General features: G+C 45.7%; 1 protein-coding gene across 5 annotated transcripts in view; it reads left to right on the top strand.

Annotated features, from left to right (window-relative positions):
• The first annotated feature begins 6533 nt into the window (after positions 1-6533).
• The window catches only part of stard13b (StAR-related lipid transfer (START) domain containing 13b), a 124750-nt gene continuing 108436 nt past the window's right edge, over positions 6534-22847 (top strand). Inside the window, exons 1-4 of one of the 5 annotated variants that reach the window (XM_045724517.2) lie at positions 6534-6934; positions 7874-7966; positions 12605-14422; positions 22160-22237. In XM_045724517.2, the coding sequence (XP_045580473.2) occupies positions 12794-14422; positions 22160-22237 (1707 nt within the window). In that variant the 5' untranslated portion in view covers positions 6534-6934; positions 7874-7966; positions 12605-12793. Of the gene's footprint in view, positions 6935-7873; positions 7967-9605; positions 11734-12604; positions 14423-22159; positions 22427-22847 lie in introns of those variants that run through there. The other 4 variants (XM_014214522.3, XM_014214523.3, XM_045724518.2 and 1 more) reach the window with 4 other exon arrangements.

The raw sequence follows: 22847 nt of genomic DNA, 5'->3' as shown, positions 1-22847 counted from the left end.
AGGTCTGGGACAAGGTAGCACATCCGGTGAACAGGTCAGGGTTCCATAGCCGCAGGCAGAACAGTTGAAACTGGAGCTGCAGCACGACCAGGTGGACTGGGGACAGCAAGGAGTCATCAGGCCAGGATGTCCTGAGGCATGGTCCTATTGCTCAGGTCCTCCGAGAGAAAGAGAAAGAGAAAGAGAAAGAGAAAGAGAAAGAGAGAGAGAGAGAGAGAGAGAGAGAGAGAGAGAGAGAGAGAGAGAGAGAGAGAGAGAGAGAATTAGAGAGAGCATACCATTCAAAATACAGCAATTCTTTCCCTGCCTACAACATTTTCCCACAATGGGCCATAATTTACAGTATGCTGTAGTAAAATGTTTCACAGTATTTACTGTTGATAATACCCCAAGTTACTGTATAAATTACAGTTTTCCATTACAGTGTACGAGTTATCTGTGTCTAAATATGAAGATAGCAGTTTATGATACTGGGTTAGGATAGAGATGGCATGGTAGAGAGGAGAGAGATGGCACGGAAGAGAGAGACAGAGCGAGTGAGACTGAGATGTAAGGGGGGGTGTAGAAGGGAGGAGAGACTTTAGAATTGTATCTTTTGTTATTGTGACATCCTCATTTGTTTAAAAACACCACAGAACCCCCCTCCCCCCCCCCCCCCCTCCCTATCTAAGAGAGAGAGAGAGATTGCAGGGAGGAAGGATAACACAGAACATCTGTCCATTCTCTCTGGAATGCTGGAAATGCAGGAGAATTGAAAAGGAATGGGAATGGAATGGGAATATTGAGTCAAGGACAAAAGTATTGCTGCAATGTTCTACAAAAGAGCGTTATCTCATTATGGTATTTTATTCATTGTCCATGGGTGGTGTAAATATTGTGACTGTTGCGTAAGAGTACCATTTGAAATGTAACGTCTGACATTCAGTCTGCGCCCAAAATGGCACCCTATTCCGTATATAGTGCACAAATTTTAACCAGGGCCCTATGGATGCAGCCCCCGATTAGCCTATTGTCTTGTTTGGGAAGGTGATCTTAGAGGTTTTACCCAAATTTGAAGTTAAGTGAAGAGCAGTCTCTCAGACTTGGCTGAGCACAATAGCATGTTTTGTTGCTGGCAGGCAGCAGGCCTTCAACCATACAGCCACATGTTGCAGCTGGCTTCTCTCTCTCTGTCTCTGTTCTATAGGAACCACAATCTCTTGACGTTCGTCTTCTGTCCTGACAGTCCGTCTGATTCATTCCACTGATTAGAGACAATATAGAGGCAAGGCAAGAGTAATGACAGTGCACTTGGTTTTTGTCATACCAGAGAGATGTGTGCAATGCTCTTGACAGATTAAAATATGTTGTGCAGCCTTGTGATAACAACAGTATTTAGCTGGTGGTTAGCATGCAGCGTTAAGAGTGGTGTCCCAGTTTACTGGGAGATTTATTACTGAATGAGCCCTCATCTCATCTGGTGTCCTGGGGACCCTAAAAGGGTCTGCATGCTGGCCATCCGAAACAGTTCAGAACAGTTTGTGCATATTTTATGACAACATTTTGTACAATTTTTGTTCGTTTTGGTCTTCTGCAAGGTTTTTTGGGCTGTTCGTGCACACAACATTTTTTCTCAAGGCAAGCCGAAGTCTGTAGCCGAAGTCTACACCCCTTCGTCGGTGATTGGTCAACAGGAGGGATTCTTCAATGTTTGTTGTCATTCAACTAGAGACGAATAGTTTTCATGCAAGTTTTTTCACTTGCGAAAGTTAGATGTAAAATTGTGCAACTAAGATCTCGGTAAAAACATCAGAAGGAAAAACATCAGAGTGAAAAACATCAGAGTGAAAAACATCAGAGTGAAAAACATCAAAAGGAATGACAGATGTCTTGAGTCTTGAGATTATTTTCTGGCTACAGCGTCTCAAAATGGACAAACAGTACTATTGCCGATTTTTTCTAGTTTTTTCAAGTGAAGGTCTTTTATTAAGGAAATATGTGAGAACACTCATTCGGAAGTCGGCTAGGCACCAGCCGAACCGAAGCATGCTGACGCCTTAATTCCCCTGTGATTGGGTCATGACCCCTGTCAATCACAACTTTGTCCAATGGGCTCTCTGTTAGAGGGAGGGAATTCTATATACTATACATCAGCAGAAGATGAAGAGGTGTGTCATAAAGGAAAATAAAATAGAAATACCCAGTAGAAACATTGTAATCAACTCCAGAGGAACAGCAGTATCCTGTTTCTGGCCCTGGCATGCTTGCATCTCTAGCTGTTGGTTGTCTTGGCAGACTCCTAGGCCCTCCGGCCATGTCTTCACATAGCTGTCATAGCAGCCTGCGGGTTGGGGAAACAGCTCTATATTGCTCACCGCTCACCAGCAGAGCAATATCCCATCAACTCTGCCTCCTGTCAATCTACCACCTGAATAACACATAGAGACATGCATGAGCGCGCACCCACACGCACGCATGCACGCACGCATGCACGCACACATATACACACACACATACACACTGTTGTTGTAAGATTTTAGTTCACGGCTAGATACTAGGTACTGTGTCATTACATTAGCCAGTTAGGATTGAGACAATGAAGTAATTAAGTAACAATTAAGTCTTGTGTTTGATGTAGTATTTAGTCCCCAGAGCTCAGTGTGACTGTGACTTTCTGTTAGGTCATTTTCAGTTCTCTGAATGACCCTGCAGATTCTATTGCTTCTCTGGTTATGTCCAAAAACGCAACCTGTTCCCTATTTTGACAAGAGCCCAATAGGGTGCCATATGGGACGCAGACAGGGTCTAAACCAAGCTCTGCACAGCACGGCTCAACTCAACTGCTTTTCAGGCCAGGTGCCCTCTTTTCCCTCATTTAGTCGTTCTTCCTCTCTCTCTCTCTCTCTCTCGCTCTCTCTCTCTCTCTCTCTCTCTCTCTCTCTCTCTCTCCGTGGACACAAACAAGTCTGTTCTCCAGCGGGGCAGCAAGGCCTGCCTTTCGAAACATTGAGCTGTGTTTGACTAGAGCTGTTCCCAGCCCTAACCCTAACCTCTGGTCACACAGAACCTGGAACAGACAGACCCTGTCTATGTCCCAAATGGCACTCTATTCCATATGTAGTGTACTGCTTTTGACCAGGGCCTCTGCACTATATAGGGGATAGGGTACCATTTGGGAGGCAGGCAGGACCTCTTCACCTCAGCAGCTGAGCCAGATGAGACCAGATGAAGACAAAGGCAGCCTTTCACTAAAACAGCCATTTTTTCAATGTGTTCCTCCAACTGTTGCCCCAATGTTGTTCATAAGAGCTGGCAAAGGGAATAATTAGTTCTCTCCTCTCCTCTTCCCCTCTCCTTCTCCTCTCCTTCTCCTCTTCTTCTCCTCTTCTTCTCCTCTTCTTCTCCTCTTCTTCTCCTCTCCTCTCCTCTCCTCTCCTCTCCTCTCCTCTCCTCTCCCTCTTCTACACTGAAAAAAATATAAACGTAAAGTGTTGTTCCCATGTTTCATGAGCTGAAATTAAAGATCCCAGAAATGTTCCATAAGCTTATATCTCTCGAAGGTTGTGGACAGATTTTTTTACATCCCATTAAGTGAGTAATTCTCCTTTGCCAAGATAATCCATCCACCTGACAGGTGTGGCATATCAAGAAACTGATTGAACAACATGATCATTACACAGGTTTACCTTGTGCTGGGGACAATAAAAGGCCACAAATGCGCAGTTTTGTCACACAACACAATGCTACAGATGTCCCACGTTTTGAGGAATTGTGCAATTGGCATACAGACTGCAGGAATGTCCACCAGAGCTGTTGCCAAATAATTTAATGTTAATTTCTCTACCGTAATCCGCCTCCAACATTGTTTTAGAGAATTTGGCAGTACGTCCCACTGGCCTCACAACCGCGTTGTTTAGACGAGCGATTTGCTGATGTCAACGTTGTGAACAGAGTGCCCCATGGTGGTTCAGGGGTTATGGTATGGGCAGACATAAGCTATGGACAACGAACACAATTTCATTTTATCAATGGCAATTTTAATGCACAGAGATACAGTGATGAGATCCTGAGGCCCATTGTGGTGCCATTCACCCTCGCCATCACCTCATGTTTCAGCATGATAATGCACGTGCCACATGTCACAAGGATCTGTACACAATTCCTGGAAGCTGAAAGTGTCCCAGTTCTTCCATGGCCTGCATACTCACAAGACTTGTCACCCATTGAGCATGTTTGGGATTCTCTGGATCGATGTGCCCGACAGTATTTTCCAGTTCCCGCCAATATCCAGCAACTTCACACAGCCATTGAAGAGGAGTGGGACAACATTTCACAGGCCACAATCAACAGCCTGATCAACTCTATGCGAAGGAGATGTGTCGTGCTGCATGAGGCAAATGGTGGTCACACCAGATACTGACTGGTTTTCTGATAAATACCCCTACTTTTTTTTAAGGTATTTGTGACCAACAGATGCATATCTGTATTCCCAGTCATGTGAAATCCATAGATTAGGGCCTAATGAATTTATTTAAATTGACTGATTTCCTTATATGAACTGTAAGTCAGTAAAGTCTTTGAAATTGCAGCATTTTGCGTTTATATTTTTGTTCAGTATAGTTCAGGGAGAGTATCTCCATTTATTCAGGAGCAGGCTACTGAACTGGTTGGAGTTTTCCTGCTTTGTGTCTCGTTCCAAAGTCATGTCATTTTGCACACAGAGGTCAGAGATCATAACAGACCATATAAGACACTGTAGTAAAGATTATTTTTATCTGCTCGTTCAGACAACAACAAAGCCAGATAGGACCACCAAGGACACTAAGGAATGTCATTCAACCTAGCAGCATGCAACAGAACCAAAAGGGGACCATGCTATCTAATGTATTCTCTCTTCATATCTCTCTAGTTACACTGTAGACTTCTGACTCTTTCCAGATTCTGTCGCCATTGAACACTACTGTATGTGAAACACCCCAGGAAAATCGCTATATTAACTGTTTTACCAAAAGAAAACATCTAAACCTCTTTCCTTACAACTATGGCACATTTAATTTAGATATGACACTACTGTACAAGCATAACAGTACTATTTCTTGTGTGTATGACTGTTCTCTGATGTTTGGATGTACTGGTATGTTAGGGCGGGGTTGGTTGATCATAAACCCCTTAAACTAGATGTATAGAGACAACGGCAGGGCAGAGAACAGCTTTCCAAGGAGATGGCGGAAACTATTGTTGACAGAGAAAGATAGCCATGACTGGATAGCGGAGTATTTTATGAATGAGAACAAGACAGAGGAGGTCAGAGTGCAGCAGGGGCTGATTTGTGATTATGGCTTCGAGAGAGAGGAGGAGAGAAGATGGGGAGGAAGATGGGTTAGGAAGATCAGGGAGAGGGGGTGAGGAGAGGGTATAGATGAATGCAGCTGCTCTCTCCCCCTCTCTCTCTCTCTCTCTCTCTCTCTCTGTGGAGTGGATTTCAGGGTGGTTTACAGAGAGTGAGCTCCTTTGGCATTCTTCATTAGCTACTTTAGCCTATCAGGTGGCCCCTAATGAATGTAAATAACACACACTCAGCCAATCAGCAGACAGCAGCTGTAGTGTACCCCCTCACGTGTGTGTGTGTGTGTGTTTACTCTTCTTATCACCCTCTGAGGAGCTCTGTATGACAGGCTTCTAGTTAGTTCTAAGAGTGACTTTATCTCCTACTGAATGCAGACAGAGGTCTGTTCCCCTGGACTTCTCTGGATCAGAGGTCAGGTTAGTTCAGACTCCTTCCTTTAATAGTCTGATGTCGTGCAGAGCTGCCATCAATGACTCCTGTCTGTCATTCGGTAATGGACAGCACATGGCTGAACTAAAGTAGATTAGTTATGACTAACTTCACATTCTAACTGTATTATTTTGGACAAACAAGGCACTATCACTATGGCAAATACTTCACATACCTTATTATATCTCTGTTTGACACTTTTCCCTATAACATAGCAGCATATCTTTGACCCTGAGAAGATCCTTTGGAATTCCTTATCTCGGCCATCTGTGTCTTTATATTTTAACCAGCTACAGCAGGATATCAAGGCATGTTGCCACTCCTCCTCAGTAGGAATCCACTCTGCTGCGCCTGACTGCCATGTTGTTGCATCCAGATAGGATGACACACTACACACACACACACACACACACACACACACACACACACACACACACACACACACACACACACACACACACACACACACACACACACACACACACACACACACACACACACACACACACACACACACACACACACACACACACACACACACACACACTCTGAGTTCAGTGACAATAGAGTCATGAGCTCACTCTGTCTTCACAGCCTAACATGTTGTGTTAGCTGGAACCACATATTACCTTGTTCTCTTACTGTGCCAAATACCAAATACTACTCCTTTCCCTCACTTCATCTCCATCTCCCCCTCCCTCTCTCTCCTATCTCTTCTCTCCTCCCCCTTCCACCTCCCACACAAATGCACACACTCACTCTCACACTCCTTGCCCTTACACATATTCTGAATGGCTTAGTCAGAGCGCTAGCAGCATGCATAGAGGTAACCAGCGTTAACCTCCACTAAGCCCTGAGGGAGGATAGAGAGGTATAGTTGAGGAATAATTGAGGAATAATTGAGGAAGAGTTGCCCTGCAGAGGAAGACCTGCTTGAGTGGCTTCACTTCTGACAGGAGACTCTTCTACTCTCTCTCTCTTTTCACTCTCTCTTCTACTCTTGTCTCTTCTGACAGAGACTCTCTTAGTCCCTCTCTCCCTCACTCTCTATCCTGCTCTCTCTTTTGTCTTAAGAGAACTGTGGCTTCACTATAGGACTCTGTCTCTCTCCAGTGTTTTGTTGCTGTGATCTCAGTTTGTCTGTTTAGATAACACACAGGACTATTCTCCACCTAACAGGTAAGACTCTACTAGTGTCTCAAATGGCACCCTATTCCCTATATAGTGCATTACTTTAGACTAAAGCCCTATCCATATCGGCCCGGGTCAAAAGTAGTGCACTATAAAGGGAATAGGGTTCCATTTTCTGTCTGTTTGTTTTTTGTTTTCATTGCCCTTTGAGACACTTTCCATCTCTGACTTGTCAGTCCTGGTGTCCTCACCGTGGGTTCGTGTGAGCCTTAGAGGTTAAAACTGCTGTTACAACTCTCTGCCTTTATCAAGTTGTATTACTTTGTTCTGTGTCAACATGATTTGATCTTTCATTGACTGTTTTAAATGTAACCCATATCCAACTCTATATCTATATTCACATCCAACTCTTTGACTGTGTTTGTAGATACATTTTATAGAAGATAAAAAAATATATAAAACATTTGTATGTTTCTTAAATTGAAGAAAATAGTTAAAATTAAATTAAACAAGAGATTGAATTCCTCAGTTGTGGGATCAGTTTCACAGAATAAAACATGTAGAGACTAGGGTTGAATATTTTATTGAGAATCTACCAATTTTCCTTCCCGAGAAAATTGAAAGAAATGACTGGGCTTCCCGGTATTCTCGTTTAAACCGGAAGTGCTATTTAAAAGCATATAATACAATCTAAAATTGTATTCTTTGCAATTTAATCAACTCAAAGTTCTCTCAAAGTCACCACACTATTAAGTTGATATAGCCTAGTTTTAATGAAGGCCTATGAAGCACTATTGGCCGACTGGTCAAATATTATAAGGTTATTACAATGTTGTTATAATTAGGCTACATAAATGTTAGCCTACATTTGACTGAAAGGTGCATCATGGTCCTTTTCTCTCCCCTTGCACCTGGCTATCGGGGGAATTTGGGAAAGTTGTGGCTGTTTTTACTTTATGATATCCGTTTATTGTGCTAATCAAACAGATAAACTGTAGCGGAGATTCAGCATCATGGATAGCGCCGCGGTTGATCATTGCCCGCGAATCTAAACCGCCGTGCATCATGTGCTATTCTAAGGTAGGCTATATTTTACATAAAAGCTAACATTTTCTTACTGCATTTGTTATCATTCATTAGCCCAAAAAAATCTATGACATTTCTAGCAAATTCTAGTCAATGATCCTCTCTCAAGGTCTTGTTTTAAAATGTTTGTCACAGCATAAAATAAATGAATCACAAGCCTTCTGGCTTCACCAACTTGGACTATAAAATTAAATTAAATAAAGAAGTCAAAATCCAGAGATGATTCTTTTCCGTTATCTGGAACTGAACACCCCCCTCTGCAACTGGATCCTGAACTTCCTGACAGACCGCCCCAGGTGGTGAGGGTAGGCAACAACACATCTTCCTGGCCATGCACAACTCCTAACATCATCATTAATACGTTTGTTGAAGACATGACGTTGGTAGGCCTGATCACCGACGACGATGAGACAGCCTATAAGGAGGAGGTCAGTGACCTTGTAGTGTGGTGCCAGGACAACAACCTCTTCCTCAATGTCAGCAAAACAAAGGAGCTGATCCTGGGTTACAGTAAACAGGAGGGCTGAGCACACCCCCATCCACATCGACTGGGCTGTGGAGCTGGTTGAGAGCTTCAAGTTCCTCTGTGTCCACATCACTAAGGAATTAACATGGTCCAAACACACCAACACAGTCATGAAGAAGGCACAACAATGCCTCTTCCCCCAAGATTTGGCATAGGCCCTCAGATCCTCAAAAGGTTATACAGCTGCACCATTGAGAGCATATTGACTGGCTGCATCACCGCTTGGTATGGCAACTGCTTGGCATCCAACCAAAAGGCACTACAGAGGGTAGTGCGTACGGCCGAGTACATCACTGGGGCTGAGCTCCTTGCAATACATGACCTCTATACCAGGAGGTGTCAGAGTAAGGCCCTAAGAATTGTCAAAGACTCCAGCCACCCAAGTCATAGACTGTTCCCTCATAGCGCAAGTCTGGAACCAACAGGACCCTGGACAGCTTCTACCCCATAGCCATAAGACTGCTAAATAGTTAGTTAAATAGTTAACCAAATAGCTACTCGGACTATCTGCATTCATCCCTTTTACACTCATTCTTTTGACTCATCACATACGCTGCTGCTACTGCTTATTTCTTATGATTATACTGGTACTCTGTGTATATAGCCAAGTTATTGTTACTCATTGTGTATTTATTCCTTGTGTTATTATTATATAAGGCGGAGGGATTATGCACTATGCAGAAATTGCTCCTCCCTTTCCTGGTTGTTAAAATTCTAATAGTTCGCCGAATTTCAGTTTATGTGACAAAAAAGCAAGTATAGTGTAAAGAATCATTGTACCATTTAAACCGCTGTGAAATATGTTTTCCATAATCAAAAATATTGTATTTTCAGCTGTTTGAAGCAGGTGTACAAAACCAAAAGTAAAAGATGCAAAACTTAACTTTAAACGTAGAAAAACAAATAGCGCACATAGAACAGATCTACAGATCTACCGCATGTGTGTTTTTGAGCAGTTGTTATAAGAGCTAGAGTCAGGGCCATGGTCCAAGATGCAGCAGCTGCTTGGTTCTCAGGGCAGCAGTGTGTGTGTGTGTGTGTGTGTGTGTGTGTGTGTGTGTGTGTGTGTGTGTGTGTGTGTGTGTGTGTGTGTGTGTGTGTGTGTGTGTGTGTGTGTGTGTGTGTGACAACAGAGCAGCAGGATGTACTGTAGCTACATGGGAGCCAGCTCTCTGATTCTCTATAGCTGTTTCATGGATAGCTGTGTGTCAGCTTAGGAGTCATCCATTACACCATACACACTTACAAAAAGGTGCTATCTAGAACCAAAAAGGGTTATTTGGCTGTCCCAATAGGAGAACACTTTGAAGAACCCTTTTTTTGTTCCAGGTAGAACCCTTTGTTTCCTCGTAAAACCCTATTAGGTTCCATGTAGAACTCTGTCCACAGAAACCAAAAAGGGTTCTACCTGGAACAAAAAGGTTTCTACCTTGAACCAAACAGGGTTCTCATATGGGACAGCCGAAGAACCCATTTGGAACCCTTTTTTCTAAGTGTGTACAGATCAACCATACTACTAAATAACCATTCATTACACCATGCAGATCAACCATACTAATCAATAATCATTCATTACACCATGCAGATCAACCATACTAATCAATAATCATTCATTACACCATACAGATCAACCATACTAATCAATAATCATTCATTACACCATACAGATCAACCATACTAATCAATAATCATTCATTACACCATGCAGATCAACCATACTACTAAATAACCATCCATTACACCATACAGATCAACCATACTACTCAATAGACTTCTAGCTCTCCATACATACAGATCAACCATACTACTCAATAGACTTCTAGCTCTCCATACATACAGATCAACCATACTAATCAATAGACTTCTAGCTCTCCATACATACAGATCAACCATACTACTCAATAGACTTCTAGCTCTCCATACATACAGATCAACCATACTAATCAATAGACTTCTAGCTCTCCATACATACAGATCAACCATACTAATCAATAGACTTCTAGCTCTCCATACATACAGATCAACCATACTAATCAATAGACTTCTAGCTCTCCATACATACAGATCAACCATACTAATCAATAGACTTCTAGCTCTCCATACATACAGATCAACCATACTACTCAATAGACTTCTAGCTCTCCATACATACAGATCAACCATACTACTCAATAGACTTCTAGCTCTCCATACATACAGATCAACCATACTAATCAATAGACTTCTAGCTCTCCATACATACAGATCAACCATACTAATCAATAGACTTCTAGCTCTCCATACATACAGTTCAACCATACTAATCAATAGACTTCTAGCTCTCCATACATACAGTTCAACCATACTACTCAATAGACTTCTAGCTCTCCATACATACAGATCAACCATACTAATCAATAGACTTCTAGCTCTCCATACATACAGTTCAACCATACTACTCAATAGACTTCTAGCTCTCCATACATACAGATCAACCATACTACTCAATAGACTTCTAGCTCTCCATACATACAGATCAACCATACTAATCAATAGACTTCTAGCTCTCCATACATACAGATCAACCATACTAATCAATAGACTTCTAGCTCTCCATACATACAGGAGGCAAAGTTCTTGTCCAGGGAATATGAGGACAGTTGCAAAGGCATTCATGACTGAGTTTAAGCTGTAGCGTGACCTCACAGTTGGGGTTAGTGTATCTATCTGTGAAATGTAGGGAATGCAGTTACTGATGTAACTTTGTTATCAACTTGTTTGGAAAGAGCAGTCTGAGAAAAGCCTCCCTTTGTACCCTGAGACAGATGGGGATCCCTACACAGAGTGGAGTGATTATGGAATGTGTGTGTGTACAACAGCTGCTGGGGAGAGTAGCTATATTCCTGTGTGCAGAGATGTCACTGCCATAGTGTCAGAAACAGATCCAGACTTGAACATTGCGACTGCAGCCAGATGTTCAGATTCATTGCTAGCAGCTCCTCTCTGGGGCTGTGTTCCAAATGGCACCATATTCTCGACATAATGCAAAACTTTTGACCAGAGCCCTATGGACCCTGTCCAAAAGTAGTGTAATGTATAGGAAATAGGGTGCCATTTGGAATGCAGCCTGAATATTCATAGCTCTGCTGGACTCTGGCTTCACCCTGCTGTAGTTAGTTCACTGCTAGTAGGAGAGTCAGAAGGGGAGAGACGAAACACACTTACAAATACTAGCTTGGTAAATCTGTTCTTAAAGGTAAAGTTATTACTATTCTTTTAGTTGAGATAGATGTGTGTGATGATCTGAACCCAGGGACAGCAAGCAGTCTTTGAGAAATGTCGCTGTGAGGTGCTTATGACTTGGAACTAATGTTTTTTTATTGTCCGTTTGTTTTAATGCAGTATCTTCTCTCATGCAGTATCTTCTCTGTATCTTCTCTAATGCATAATCTTCTTTGTATATTCTCTAATGCAGTGTATTCTTTAATGCAGTATCTTCTAATTATATTCTCTAATGCAATATCTTCTCTAATGCAGTATCTTCTAAGTATATTCTCTAATGCAATGTCTCCTCTAATGCAGTGTCTTCTCTAATGCAGTATCTTCTCTAATGCAGTGTCTTCTCTAATGCAGTGTCTTCTCCGTATCTTCTCTAATGCAGTATCTTATTTGTATCCTCTCCAATGCTGTATCTTCTATATTGCTGTATCTTCTCTGTTCGTTTAATGTTGTAACGTTATCTTCTATCTTTGTTTTGCTGTATCTTGTCTGTTTTTAATGCAGTATCTTGTCTGTTTTTAATGCAGTATCTTGTCTGTTTTTAATGCAGTATCTTGTCTGTTTTTAATGCTGTATCTTGTCTGTTTTTAATGCTGTATCTTGTCTGTTTTTAATGCTGTATCTTGTCTGTTTTTAATGCTGTATCTTGTCTGTTTTTAATGCAGTATCTTGTCTGTTTTTAATGCTGTATCTTGTCTGTTTTTAATGCTGTATCTTGTCTGTTTTTAATGCTGTATCTTGTCTGTTTTTAATGCAGTATCTTGTCTGTTTTTAATGCAATATCTTGTCTGTTTTTAATGCTGTATCTTGTCTGTTTTTAATGCTGCATCTTCTCTATTTGTTTCAAGTGATCTGCTGTTTGATCTGTGTGAAGGTTGGTGTTGCTAATCCAGGTGATGAGGATGTCTGAGAGGAACATGGCAAATCCATATAGCTCTTTCATCAGACAGCAGTCCCTCTGGATCTACCTGACCACCAGCCACACCACCAGACTACCTGTTCCCTAGTAACACACTGTAACCGACTGTAGAGACAACATGGACACAGCTCTGATGTTTACTCTGGAGGAGCGACAGTCTCTGGCCATGTTAGCATCACCAGGCAGGACCTTCTCACCACAGACACAGCCAACAGCACAGACACAGGTACAGCAACAGACACAACCACAGACACACACACACCAGTCCTCCTCAGACTGTGCTCCAGAGTATTCTCATGATGGTGACAGCTCCACAGAGAGCAGTGAGGATGTCTGTCTGCCAGGACCTCTAAGCCCGGAGCTGTCGAAACTGGAACTAGACCACCAGGACATACCCCAGCAGGACAGGGAGGCTGGTAGTGAATATAACAGTACTGGAGCTCCTGGGATAGAGGGGGATCTAGCTGTTAGTACTGGAGGTCCAGGAGGGCCAGCAGAGTCTGGTTCTGATGTCTCCCCTCCTGACCCTCTAGACCTAGTCCAGATCGTCTGTCCCGCGGGTCTCCTCAGTGAGCCAGGCAGTGTCACATCACCATCGCCTGATGATGCCAATAACAATGGATTGGATTTACACAGCACTTCTCCAGGAGCAGCTGAGGACCACTGCCTAGCCTCCAATGTTCCTTCTCCTAGGATAGAGGGAGATGTGGATGTTCTTGCTCCTAGGATAGAGGGAAACCTGGAAGTTGAGGACAGTAACAGACGTGTAGAATCAGGACATACCCTGGATGCTAACCTCTCTGGTCAGCTAGAGGACATGGAGCTGGGACATACCTCACCCAGGCAGACAAAGACCGACATGGAGCTGGGGCATACCTCACCCAGGCAGACAGAGACAGACATGGAGCTGGGGCATACCTCACCCAGGCAGACAAAGACCGACATGGAGCTGGGACATACCTCACCCAGGCAGACAGAGACAGACATGGAGCTGGGGCATACCTCACCCAGGCAGACAGAGACAGACAGGGAGGTAGAGGAGGAGTCACCCAGGTGGACAGAGACAGACAGCCAGCCTGAGGACTACTCAGAGGGGCCTGTGGAGAACGGACAAGTCCCTACTGATCTGGAACACACAGAAGACAACCATGTCCCCGTCCCTCTAGTCCCAACAGAGAATGGATATATCCCTACCCTTCTGGTCCAATCAGAGACAGAGGTCAGCCACGTCACTATCTCTGTGGTCCAATCAGAGGCTTTTAGCTCCATCCCTTCTCTAGTGGTCAGTGTAGACAACAACATGGATCCCTTCAGACCTCCCTCCCTCACCCTGGCCCTCTCTGAGGCCCCCTTGGCAGGGCTAGGCCTCTGCGATCACCCCTGCATTATCAAACACAAACCTAGCTCCATCACCTTCTCAGACTTCACCTGTAGTCCCTCCACCTGTCACTCTAGCACCGACCACAGCCTCTTCATCGACAACAGCTCTGACTGCAGGGAGTCTTCCTCAGAGAAGGATGATGAAGGTGAGGATGATGAAGATGGGGATGATGAGAACACATTCCCAGAGCTGCTTCAGAGCAGGGAGTTCCTGGTCAGTCGGAGGAGAAGGAGCAGCAACAGAGACAAAGGAGTTAAGGAGAGAGGATCTACAACCAACACTACAGCCAGCTCCCACCTCTCCTCCTCCTCCAAAAACCATAACCACAGTGGCTACGAGGCAGAGACTGAGACCAGCAGCACAGAGGTAGGCTTACAGACGCATTTTAGAGACAACTGTAAAGATAGTCCCACCTGTATTCCTCACATATTGATGTAATATTCATGTCCACCTAAGGTCAGCTGGTTCAGTAGAGATGTGTTTGAAAGTTTATGTCAGAGTTGGGCACTGTGTACTAACTGTAGTTCAACACCATTAGATACAGTATATTAATGTATATGAATCCATCGTATGTTGATATAATCCAGCCTGTTCTCTCAATGAGGAAATGTAACTGTTTCTCCCCCAGGCCATGTATTTCCTGCCTCTTTGCCAGGGGCCATATGTATCAAGGGTCTCAGAGTAGGAGTGCTGATCTAGTTCTGCCTTATAGATAGATGATAATGAATAAGATTACATGGACAGAGGGGACCTGATCCTAGATGATAATGATAAGATTACATGGACAGAGGGGACCTGATCCTAGATGATAATGAATACAATTACATGGACAGAGGGGACCTGATCCTAGATGATAATGAATACAATTACATGGACAGAGGGGACCTGATCCTAGATCACCACTCATACTCTGAGATGCTTGATACAAAAAAGTCTTATATTATTTAATTCCAGTAAGGCTCAGTACAAACACAGTACTTTGCTATACAAACACCTTCAATAGTCTGCTCCCCACTGTTTGTTGTTTTTGCATTCTGAGATATTACTCTGCTGGAATGAGTGTGTAGGAGTAAATTCATCTCGCATTTTCCCCAGCATTTTAAAACACAAAACCCAGCAGGTCTTGCAGGAATACATACATAAATGCATACATGCATCCTTAAACAGTTTTTGCTTTCCCTCCTGTTTTGACAGAGCTCCTATGCAGGCATCGTTGGGTATATTACAGTAGCAGTGAACTTAGTCTCCTATTATCAACAGCTTCATTCCCCTCTTCAATGTCTATAGTGCACTCCTCGGCTCTGGTCAAAAGTATTGCATTATAGGGAATAGGGTGCTATACTGCAGCAGCTCTGATGTGTGTTCTTCCAACCGTCCCCCTGACCTTGGTAGTTACCAGGCTGTGACTCCATCCCTCCAGGTTGACTAGTTACCAGGCTGTGACTCCATCCCTCCAGGTTGACTAGATACCAGGCTGTGAGTCCATCCCTCCAGGTTTACTGGTAGTTACCAGGCTGTGACCCCATCTCTCCAGGTTTACTGGTGGTTACCAGGCTGTAACCCCATCCCTCCAGGTTTACTAGTTACCAGGCTGTGACCCCATCTCTCCAGGTTTACTGGTAGTTACCAGGCTGTAACCCCATCCCTCCAGGTTTACTAGTTACCAGACTGTGACCCCATCCCTCCAGGTTGACTAGTTACCAGGCTGTAACCCCATCCCTCCAGGTTGACTAGTTACCAGGCTGTGAGTCCATCCCTCCAGGTTGACTAGTTACCAGGCTGTGACTCCATCCCTCCAGGTTTACTGGTAGTTACCAGGCTGTGAGTCCATCCCTCCAGGTTGACTAGTTACCAGGCTGTGACTCCATCACTCCAGGTTTACTAGTTACCAGGCTGTGACCCCATCCCTCCAGGTTTACTAGTTACCAGGCTGTGAGTCCATCCCTCCAGGTTGACTAGTTACCAGGCTGTGACCCCATCCCTCCAGGTTTACTAGTTACCAGGCTGTGAGTCCATCCCTCCAGGTTGACTAGTTACCAGGCTGTGAGTCCATCCCTCCAGGTTGACTAGCTACCAGGCTGTGACTCCATCCCTCCAGGTTTACTGGTTGTTACCAGGCTGTGACCCCATCCCTCCAGGTTTACTGGTAGTTACCAGGCTGTGAGTCCATCCCTCCAGGTTGACTAGTTACCAGGCTGTGACTCCATCCCTCCAGGTTTACTAGTTACCAGGCTGTGACCACATCCCTCCAGGTTTACTAGTTACCAGGCTGTGAGTCCATCCCTCCAGGTTGACTAGTTACCAGGCTGTGACCCCATCCCTCCAGGTTTACTAGTTACCAGGCTGTGAGTCCATCCCTCCAGGTTGACTAGTTACCAGGCTGTGACTCCATCCCTCCAGGTTTACTGGTTGTTACCAGGCTGTGACCCCATCTCTCCAGGTTTACTGGTAGTTACCAGGCTGTAACCCCATCCCTCCAGGTTTACTAGTTACCAGGCTGTGAGTCCATCCCTCCAGGTTGACTAGTTACCAGGCTGTAACCCCATCCCTCCAGGTTTACTAGTTACCAGGCTGTAACCCCATCCCTCCAGGTTTACTAGTTACCAGGCTGTGAGTCCATCCCTCCAGGTTGACTAGTTACCAGGCTGTGAGTCCATCCCTCCAGGTTGACTAGTTACCAGGCTGTGAGTCCATCCCTCCAGGTTGACTAGTTACCAGGCTGTGACTCCATCCCTCCAGGTTGACTAGTTACCAGGCTGTGAGTCCATCCCTCCAGGTTGACTAGTTACCAGGCTGTGAGTCCATCCCTCCAGGTTGACTAGTTACCAGGCTGTGAGTCCATCCCTCCAGGTTGACTAGTTACCATGCTGTGACTCCATCCCTCCAGGTTGACTAGTTACCAGGCTGTGAGTCCATCCCTCCAGGTTGACTAGTTACCAGGCTGTGACTCCATCCCTCCAGGTTTACTAGTTACCAGGCTGTAACCCCATCCCTCCAGGTTTACTAGTTACCAGGCTGTGACCCCATCCCTCCAGGTTGACTAGTTACCAGGCTGTAACCCCATCCCTCCAGGTTGACTAGTTACCAGGCTGTGAGTCCATCCCTCCAGGTTGACTAGTTACCAGGCTGTGACTCCATCCCTCCAGGTTTACTGGTAGTTACCAGGCTGTGAGTCCATCCCTCCAGGTTGACTAGTTACCAGGCTGTGACTCCATCACTCCAGGTTTACTAGTTACCAGGCTGTGACCCCATCCCTCCAGGTTTACTAGTTACCAGGCTGTGAGTCCATCCCTCCAGGTTGACTAGTTACCAGGCTGTGACCCCATCCCTCCAGGTTTACTAGTTACCAGGCTGTGAGTCCATCCCTCCAGGTTGACTAGTTACCAGGCTGTGAGTCCATCCCTCCAGGTTGACTAGCTACCAGGCTGTGGCTCCATCCCTCCAGGTTTACTGGTTGTTACCAGGCTGTGACCCCATCCCTCCAGGTTTACTGGTAGTTACCAGGCTGTGAGTCCATCCCTCCAGGTTGACTAGTTACCAGGCTGTGACTCCATCCCTCCAGGTTTACTAGTTACCAGGCTGTGACCCCATCCCTCCAGGTTTACTAGTTACCAGGCTGTGAGTCCATCCCTCCAGGTTGACTAGTTACCAGGCTGTGACCCCATCCCTCCAGGTTTACTAGTTACCAGGCTGTGAGTCCATCCCTCCAGGTTGACTAGTTACCAGGCTGTGACTCCATCCCTCCAGGTTTACTGGTTGTTACCAGGCTGTGACCCCATCTCTCCAGGTTTACTGGTAGTTACCAGGCTGTAACCCCATCCCTCCAGGTTTACTAGTTACCAGGCTGTGAGTCCTTCCCTCCAGGTTGACTAGTTACCAGGCTGTAACCCCATCCCTCCAGGTTTACTAGTTACCAGGCTGTGAGTCCATCCCTCCAGGTTGACTAGTTACCAGGCTGTGAGTCCATCCCTCCAGGTTGACTAGTTACCAGGCTGTGAGTCCATCCCTCCAGGTTGACTAGTTACCAGGCTGTGACTCCATCCCTCCAGGTTGACTAGTTACCAGGCTGTGAGTCCATCCCTCCAGGTTGACTAGTTACCAGGCTATGAGTCCATCCCTCCAGGTTGACTAGTTACCAGGCTGTGAGTCCATCCCTCCAGGTTGACTAGTTACCAGGCTGTGAGTCCATCCCTCCGGGTTGACTAGTTACCAGGCTGTGAGTCCATCCCTCCAGGTTGACTAGTTACCAGGCTGTGACTCCATCCCTCCAGGTTTACTAGTTACCAGGCTGTGACCCCATCCCTCCAGGTTGACTAGTTACCAGGCTGTAACTCCATCCCTCCAGGTTGACTAGTTACCAGGCTGTAACTCCATCCCTCCAGGTTGACTAGTTACCAGGCTGTGAGTCCATCCCTCCAGGTTGACTAGTTACCAGGCTGTGACCCCATCCCTCCAGGTTGACTAGTTACCAGGCTGTGAGTCCATCCCTCCAGGTTGACTAGTTACCAGGCTGTGAGTCCATCCCTCCAGGTTGACTAGTTACCAGGCTGTGACTCCATCCCTCCAGGTTTACTGGTTGTTACCAGGCTGTGACCCCATCCCTCCAGGTTTACTGGTAGTTACCAGGCTGTGAGTCCATCCCTCCAGGTTGACTAGTTACCAGGCTGTGACTCCATCCCTCCAGGTTTACTAGTTACCAGGCTGTGACCCCATCCCTCCAGGTTTACTAGTTACCAGGCTGTGAGTCCATCCCTCCAGGTTGACTAGTTACCAGGCTGTGACCCCATCCCTCCAGGTTTACTAGTTACCAGGCTGTGAGTCCATCCCTCCAGGTTGACTAGTTACCAGGCTGTGAGTCCATCCCTCCAGGTTGACTAGTTACCAGGCTGTGACTCCATCCCTCCAGGTTTACTGGTTGTTACCAGGCTGTGACCCCATCTCTCCAGGTTTACTGGTAGTTACCAGGCTGTAACCCCATCCCTCCAGGTTTACTAGTTACCAGGCTGTGAGTCCATCCCTCCAGGTTGACTAGTTACCAGGCTGTGAGTCCATCCCTCCAGGTTTACTAGTTACCAGGCTGTGAGTCCATCCCTCCAGGTTGACTAGTTACCAGGCTGTGAGTCCATCCCTCCAGGTTGACTAGTTACCAGGCTGTGAGTCCATCCCTCCAGGTTTACTAGTTACCAGGCTGTGACTCCATCGCTCCAGGTTGACTAGTTACCAGGCTGTAACCCCATCCCTCCAGGTTGACTAGTTACCAGGCTGTGAGTCCATCCCTCCAGGTTGACTAGTTACCAGGCTGTAACTCCATCCCTCCAGGTTGACTAGTTACCAGGCTGTGACCCCATCCCTCCAGGTTGACTAGTTACCAGGCTGTGAGTCCATCCCTCCAGGTTGACTAGTTACCAGGCTGTGAGTCCATCCCTCCAGGTTGACTAGTTACCAGGCTGTGACTCCATCCCTCCAGGTTTACTGGTTGTTACCAGGCTGTGACCCCATCCCTCCAGGTTTACTGGTAGTTACCAGGCTGTGAGTCCATCCCTCCAGGTTGACTAGTTACCAGGCTGTGACTCCATCCCTCCAGGTTTACTAGTTACCAGGCTGTGACCCCATCCCTCCAGCTTTACTAGTTACCAGGCTGTGAGTCCATCCCTCCAGGTTGACTAGTTACCAGGCTGTGACCCCATCCCTCCAGGTTTAGTAGTTACCAGGCTGTGAGTCCATCCCTCCAGGTTGACTAGTTACCAGGCTGTGAGTCCATCCCTCCAGGTTGACTAGTTACCAGGCTGTGACTCCATCCCTCCAGGTTTACTGGTTGTTACCAGGCTGTGACCCCATCTCTCCAGGTTTACTGGTAGTTACCAGGCTGTAACCCCATCCCTCCAGGTTTACTAGTTACCAGGCTGTGAGTCCATCCCTCCAGGTTGACTAGTTACCAGGCTGTAACCCCATCCCTCCAGGTTTACTAGTTACCAGGCTGTGAGTCCATCCCTCCAGGTTGACTAGTTACCAGGCTGTGAGTCCATCCCTCCAGGTTGACTAGTTACCAGGCTGTGAGTCCATCCCTCCAGGTTTACTAGTTACCAGGCTGTGACTCCATCGCTCCAGGTTGACTAGTTACCAGGCTGTAACCCATCCCTCCAGGTTGACTAGTTACCAGGCTGTGAGTCCATCCCTCCAGGTTGACTAGTTACCAGGCTGTAACTCGATCCCTCCAGGTTGACTAGTTACCAGGCTGTAACCCCATCCCTCCAGGTTGACTAGTTACCAGGCTGTGACTACATCCCTCCAGGTTGACTAGTTACCAGGCTGTGACTCCATCGCTCCAGGTTGACTAGTTACCAGGCTGTAACCCCCTCCCTCCAGGTTGACTAGTTACCAGGCTGTGAGTCCATCCCTCCAGGTTTACTGGTAGCTACCAGACTATGAGTGACCACATCTTCCAAGGTTTACTGACGTCTAAAAGTCTCTTCTGGATGTTTATGAATCATGTTTACATCATAAATCTATGGTTTAACTTTACAAGTGTCAGAGACACCAGATCTCTGACAGTGCATAGCTGTCATTCCTCAGCTAAGCCCTCCGTAGATAACAACATATAATAGCAACCCTAACCCTGGAGATGAGAACATACAGTAAAACAGAAGGGAGAGGTTAGGTAGGGAACACTCCCACTGTCTCTGCTGATAGCCCTGGCAGGCTTTACAGGCTGTTTGACACAACACTGGGAATGGGCTGTTTGTGAACATAAAGGTTGTTTGGGGAAAGGGAGGAGGAATGCTTTAAATACCTGGAATTGGTTTAAACTGTGACCTTGTCAAAAGTTGTACACTAGATAGGAAACAGGGTGCCATTTGGGACGCGACCAGGAGCTCTGACAGGCAGCACTCATGTTTGTTCTTCAGACAGTCCATTTTAACTGCAGCTTTTCATACTAGCCATCTGAGGGCACTATTGCTACATAGTAATCCTGCAAGGCCTATGCACACGTCTCCCTCTCTCCCCCACTTTCTCTCTGTGCATCAATCAGTTGGTTATGTATGTTTGTGTATACTGTAAAAAGACACATGTTTCTGTGATGTTGTTTATCTTTCTATAGTTTATAAGTGAAAGGATTCTACTGGTGTGACTGTTCTCACCAGGCAATAGACCTGGGAACATAGCGGGTAACACCTAGAAAGTTTGGAGAGACTGGGTTTTAAGTTAGGAGAGAATGGGTTTTAACTCTTTTTCAGTGGAGTAACCCATTAGCCTAGCCGTTGTGCCCTTTTGCATGCCACCCTGCTCAAACTCTAACCCAGTCATCTCCAGTCCTCTCCCTGACTGGTGATCTGTACCTATCTCAGTGGGTGGTATGGTCCAGGCACGGTGCCCAGAGCTCACGCACTTAACTCCTCATTACCATGTCAAAGACCCAGCCTTGGGGTTTACAATGTGGCCAATTTACCCTGATGAAGTTATTGTCCCTCTCACATTTAGCTATCTTCCTGAAGATAACACTACTCATACCGGCAGCATTGCCATGGTATCAGTGTTTCTCACTATCGATGGGGCCAGAGAATTGAGGAGAAAGGAATCATGGGTAGTGTCTCTCTCAGCTTCAAGCCTCTGGAATTCCACTCATTCTGAGGAAAAGTGTTCACATTCCGAGGCAGGCAGGCAGCACTGTGTGTGGCTGTCAGAGAGAAGAGAGACAGTGGGAGACAGTGTGTTGTAGTGTGCTCCAGATATAGCACAGAGAGACAGACTGACAGATTGAGGAGTTTCCCCTGTCAGAGGTCAACCAGCTGACCTTAGGTGGACTGACTTCTGCTCTGATCACTGGCACCCTACTAGTAACATCTTTATGTTGTAAGAACTCTCTAGAGGCATTAATACCTCTAGTTCCCTGTCTCTTCATTGATTGTTGTTTCCCACTAATTGTATTTCCTATATTTTCTTGTCCATTCCCATTTTGTTTTCATTCTGATGAAGGCCATTGACGGCCAAAACGTCATGGCTTTAACTTGAACTAGAATAAAAAAGGATCAAGATTTTAATTGAGAGGGAAAGTTGTTCCTATATACTGTATGTTGTGATTGTGACTCTGCCTTTACATTGAAGCAGGAAGAACAGGAGGCCAATGGGAGGGTCACACCCATCTCCACCGAAGGAGGCTGTGGCTCAGACACCAGCACTACGGTAGCCCCGCTAGAGAACACACCCCTCAATAGGATGATTGTCAGGAGGAGAGGGGTTTTAATGCAGCATGGAGAAAGAACTGGGGGCACAGGGGCTCCTGGGGGCCCTCACAGACAGAACACAGAGCCGGGGGCCAGGGGCTCCAACAGACATACAGACACACTCAGAACACAGATGACAGTTCCACAGGTTAATTCCGGGAAATGAATTAATGGCTTTGTGTCGGCTGCTTGTCTTCTGAGTCACACCGTTGCGCAACAAGGGTCTCAAATAGAGAGAGAGATCGTAACCTCCAGATCCTCTAACACAGCTCATGTTTGTCTCTGGATGCGTCCCAAATGACACCCTATTCTCTATATAGTGCATATAGGCCTTGGTCAAAAGTAGTGCACTATAAAGGGACCAGGGTGCCCTTTGCCACACATCCAGAGACAAACATGAGCTGTGTTAGAGGATCTGTGTTACTGCGTGATGGCTGCTGAGAACTAGGTGGTGAAGCTATCACGTTTCCCTCTATGGTGGTCTGTACTGTTTACTGCTGTTAACTTTCACTCTGACATTTATAGAAGTATTTTATTGCTCCTCTAATGATCTCTTAAATGTATTTCGA

Source organism: Salmo salar, chromosome 09 (genome assembly GCF_965601325.2).
Source record: "Salmo salar chromosome 09, fSalSal1, whole genome shotgun sequence".
Lineage (NCBI taxonomy): Eukaryota > Metazoa > Chordata > Actinopteri > Salmoniformes > Salmonidae > Salmo > Salmo salar.
The sequence above is the reverse complement of the archived record's forward strand: the minus strand, read 5'-3'. Positions and strand labels throughout refer to the sequence as shown.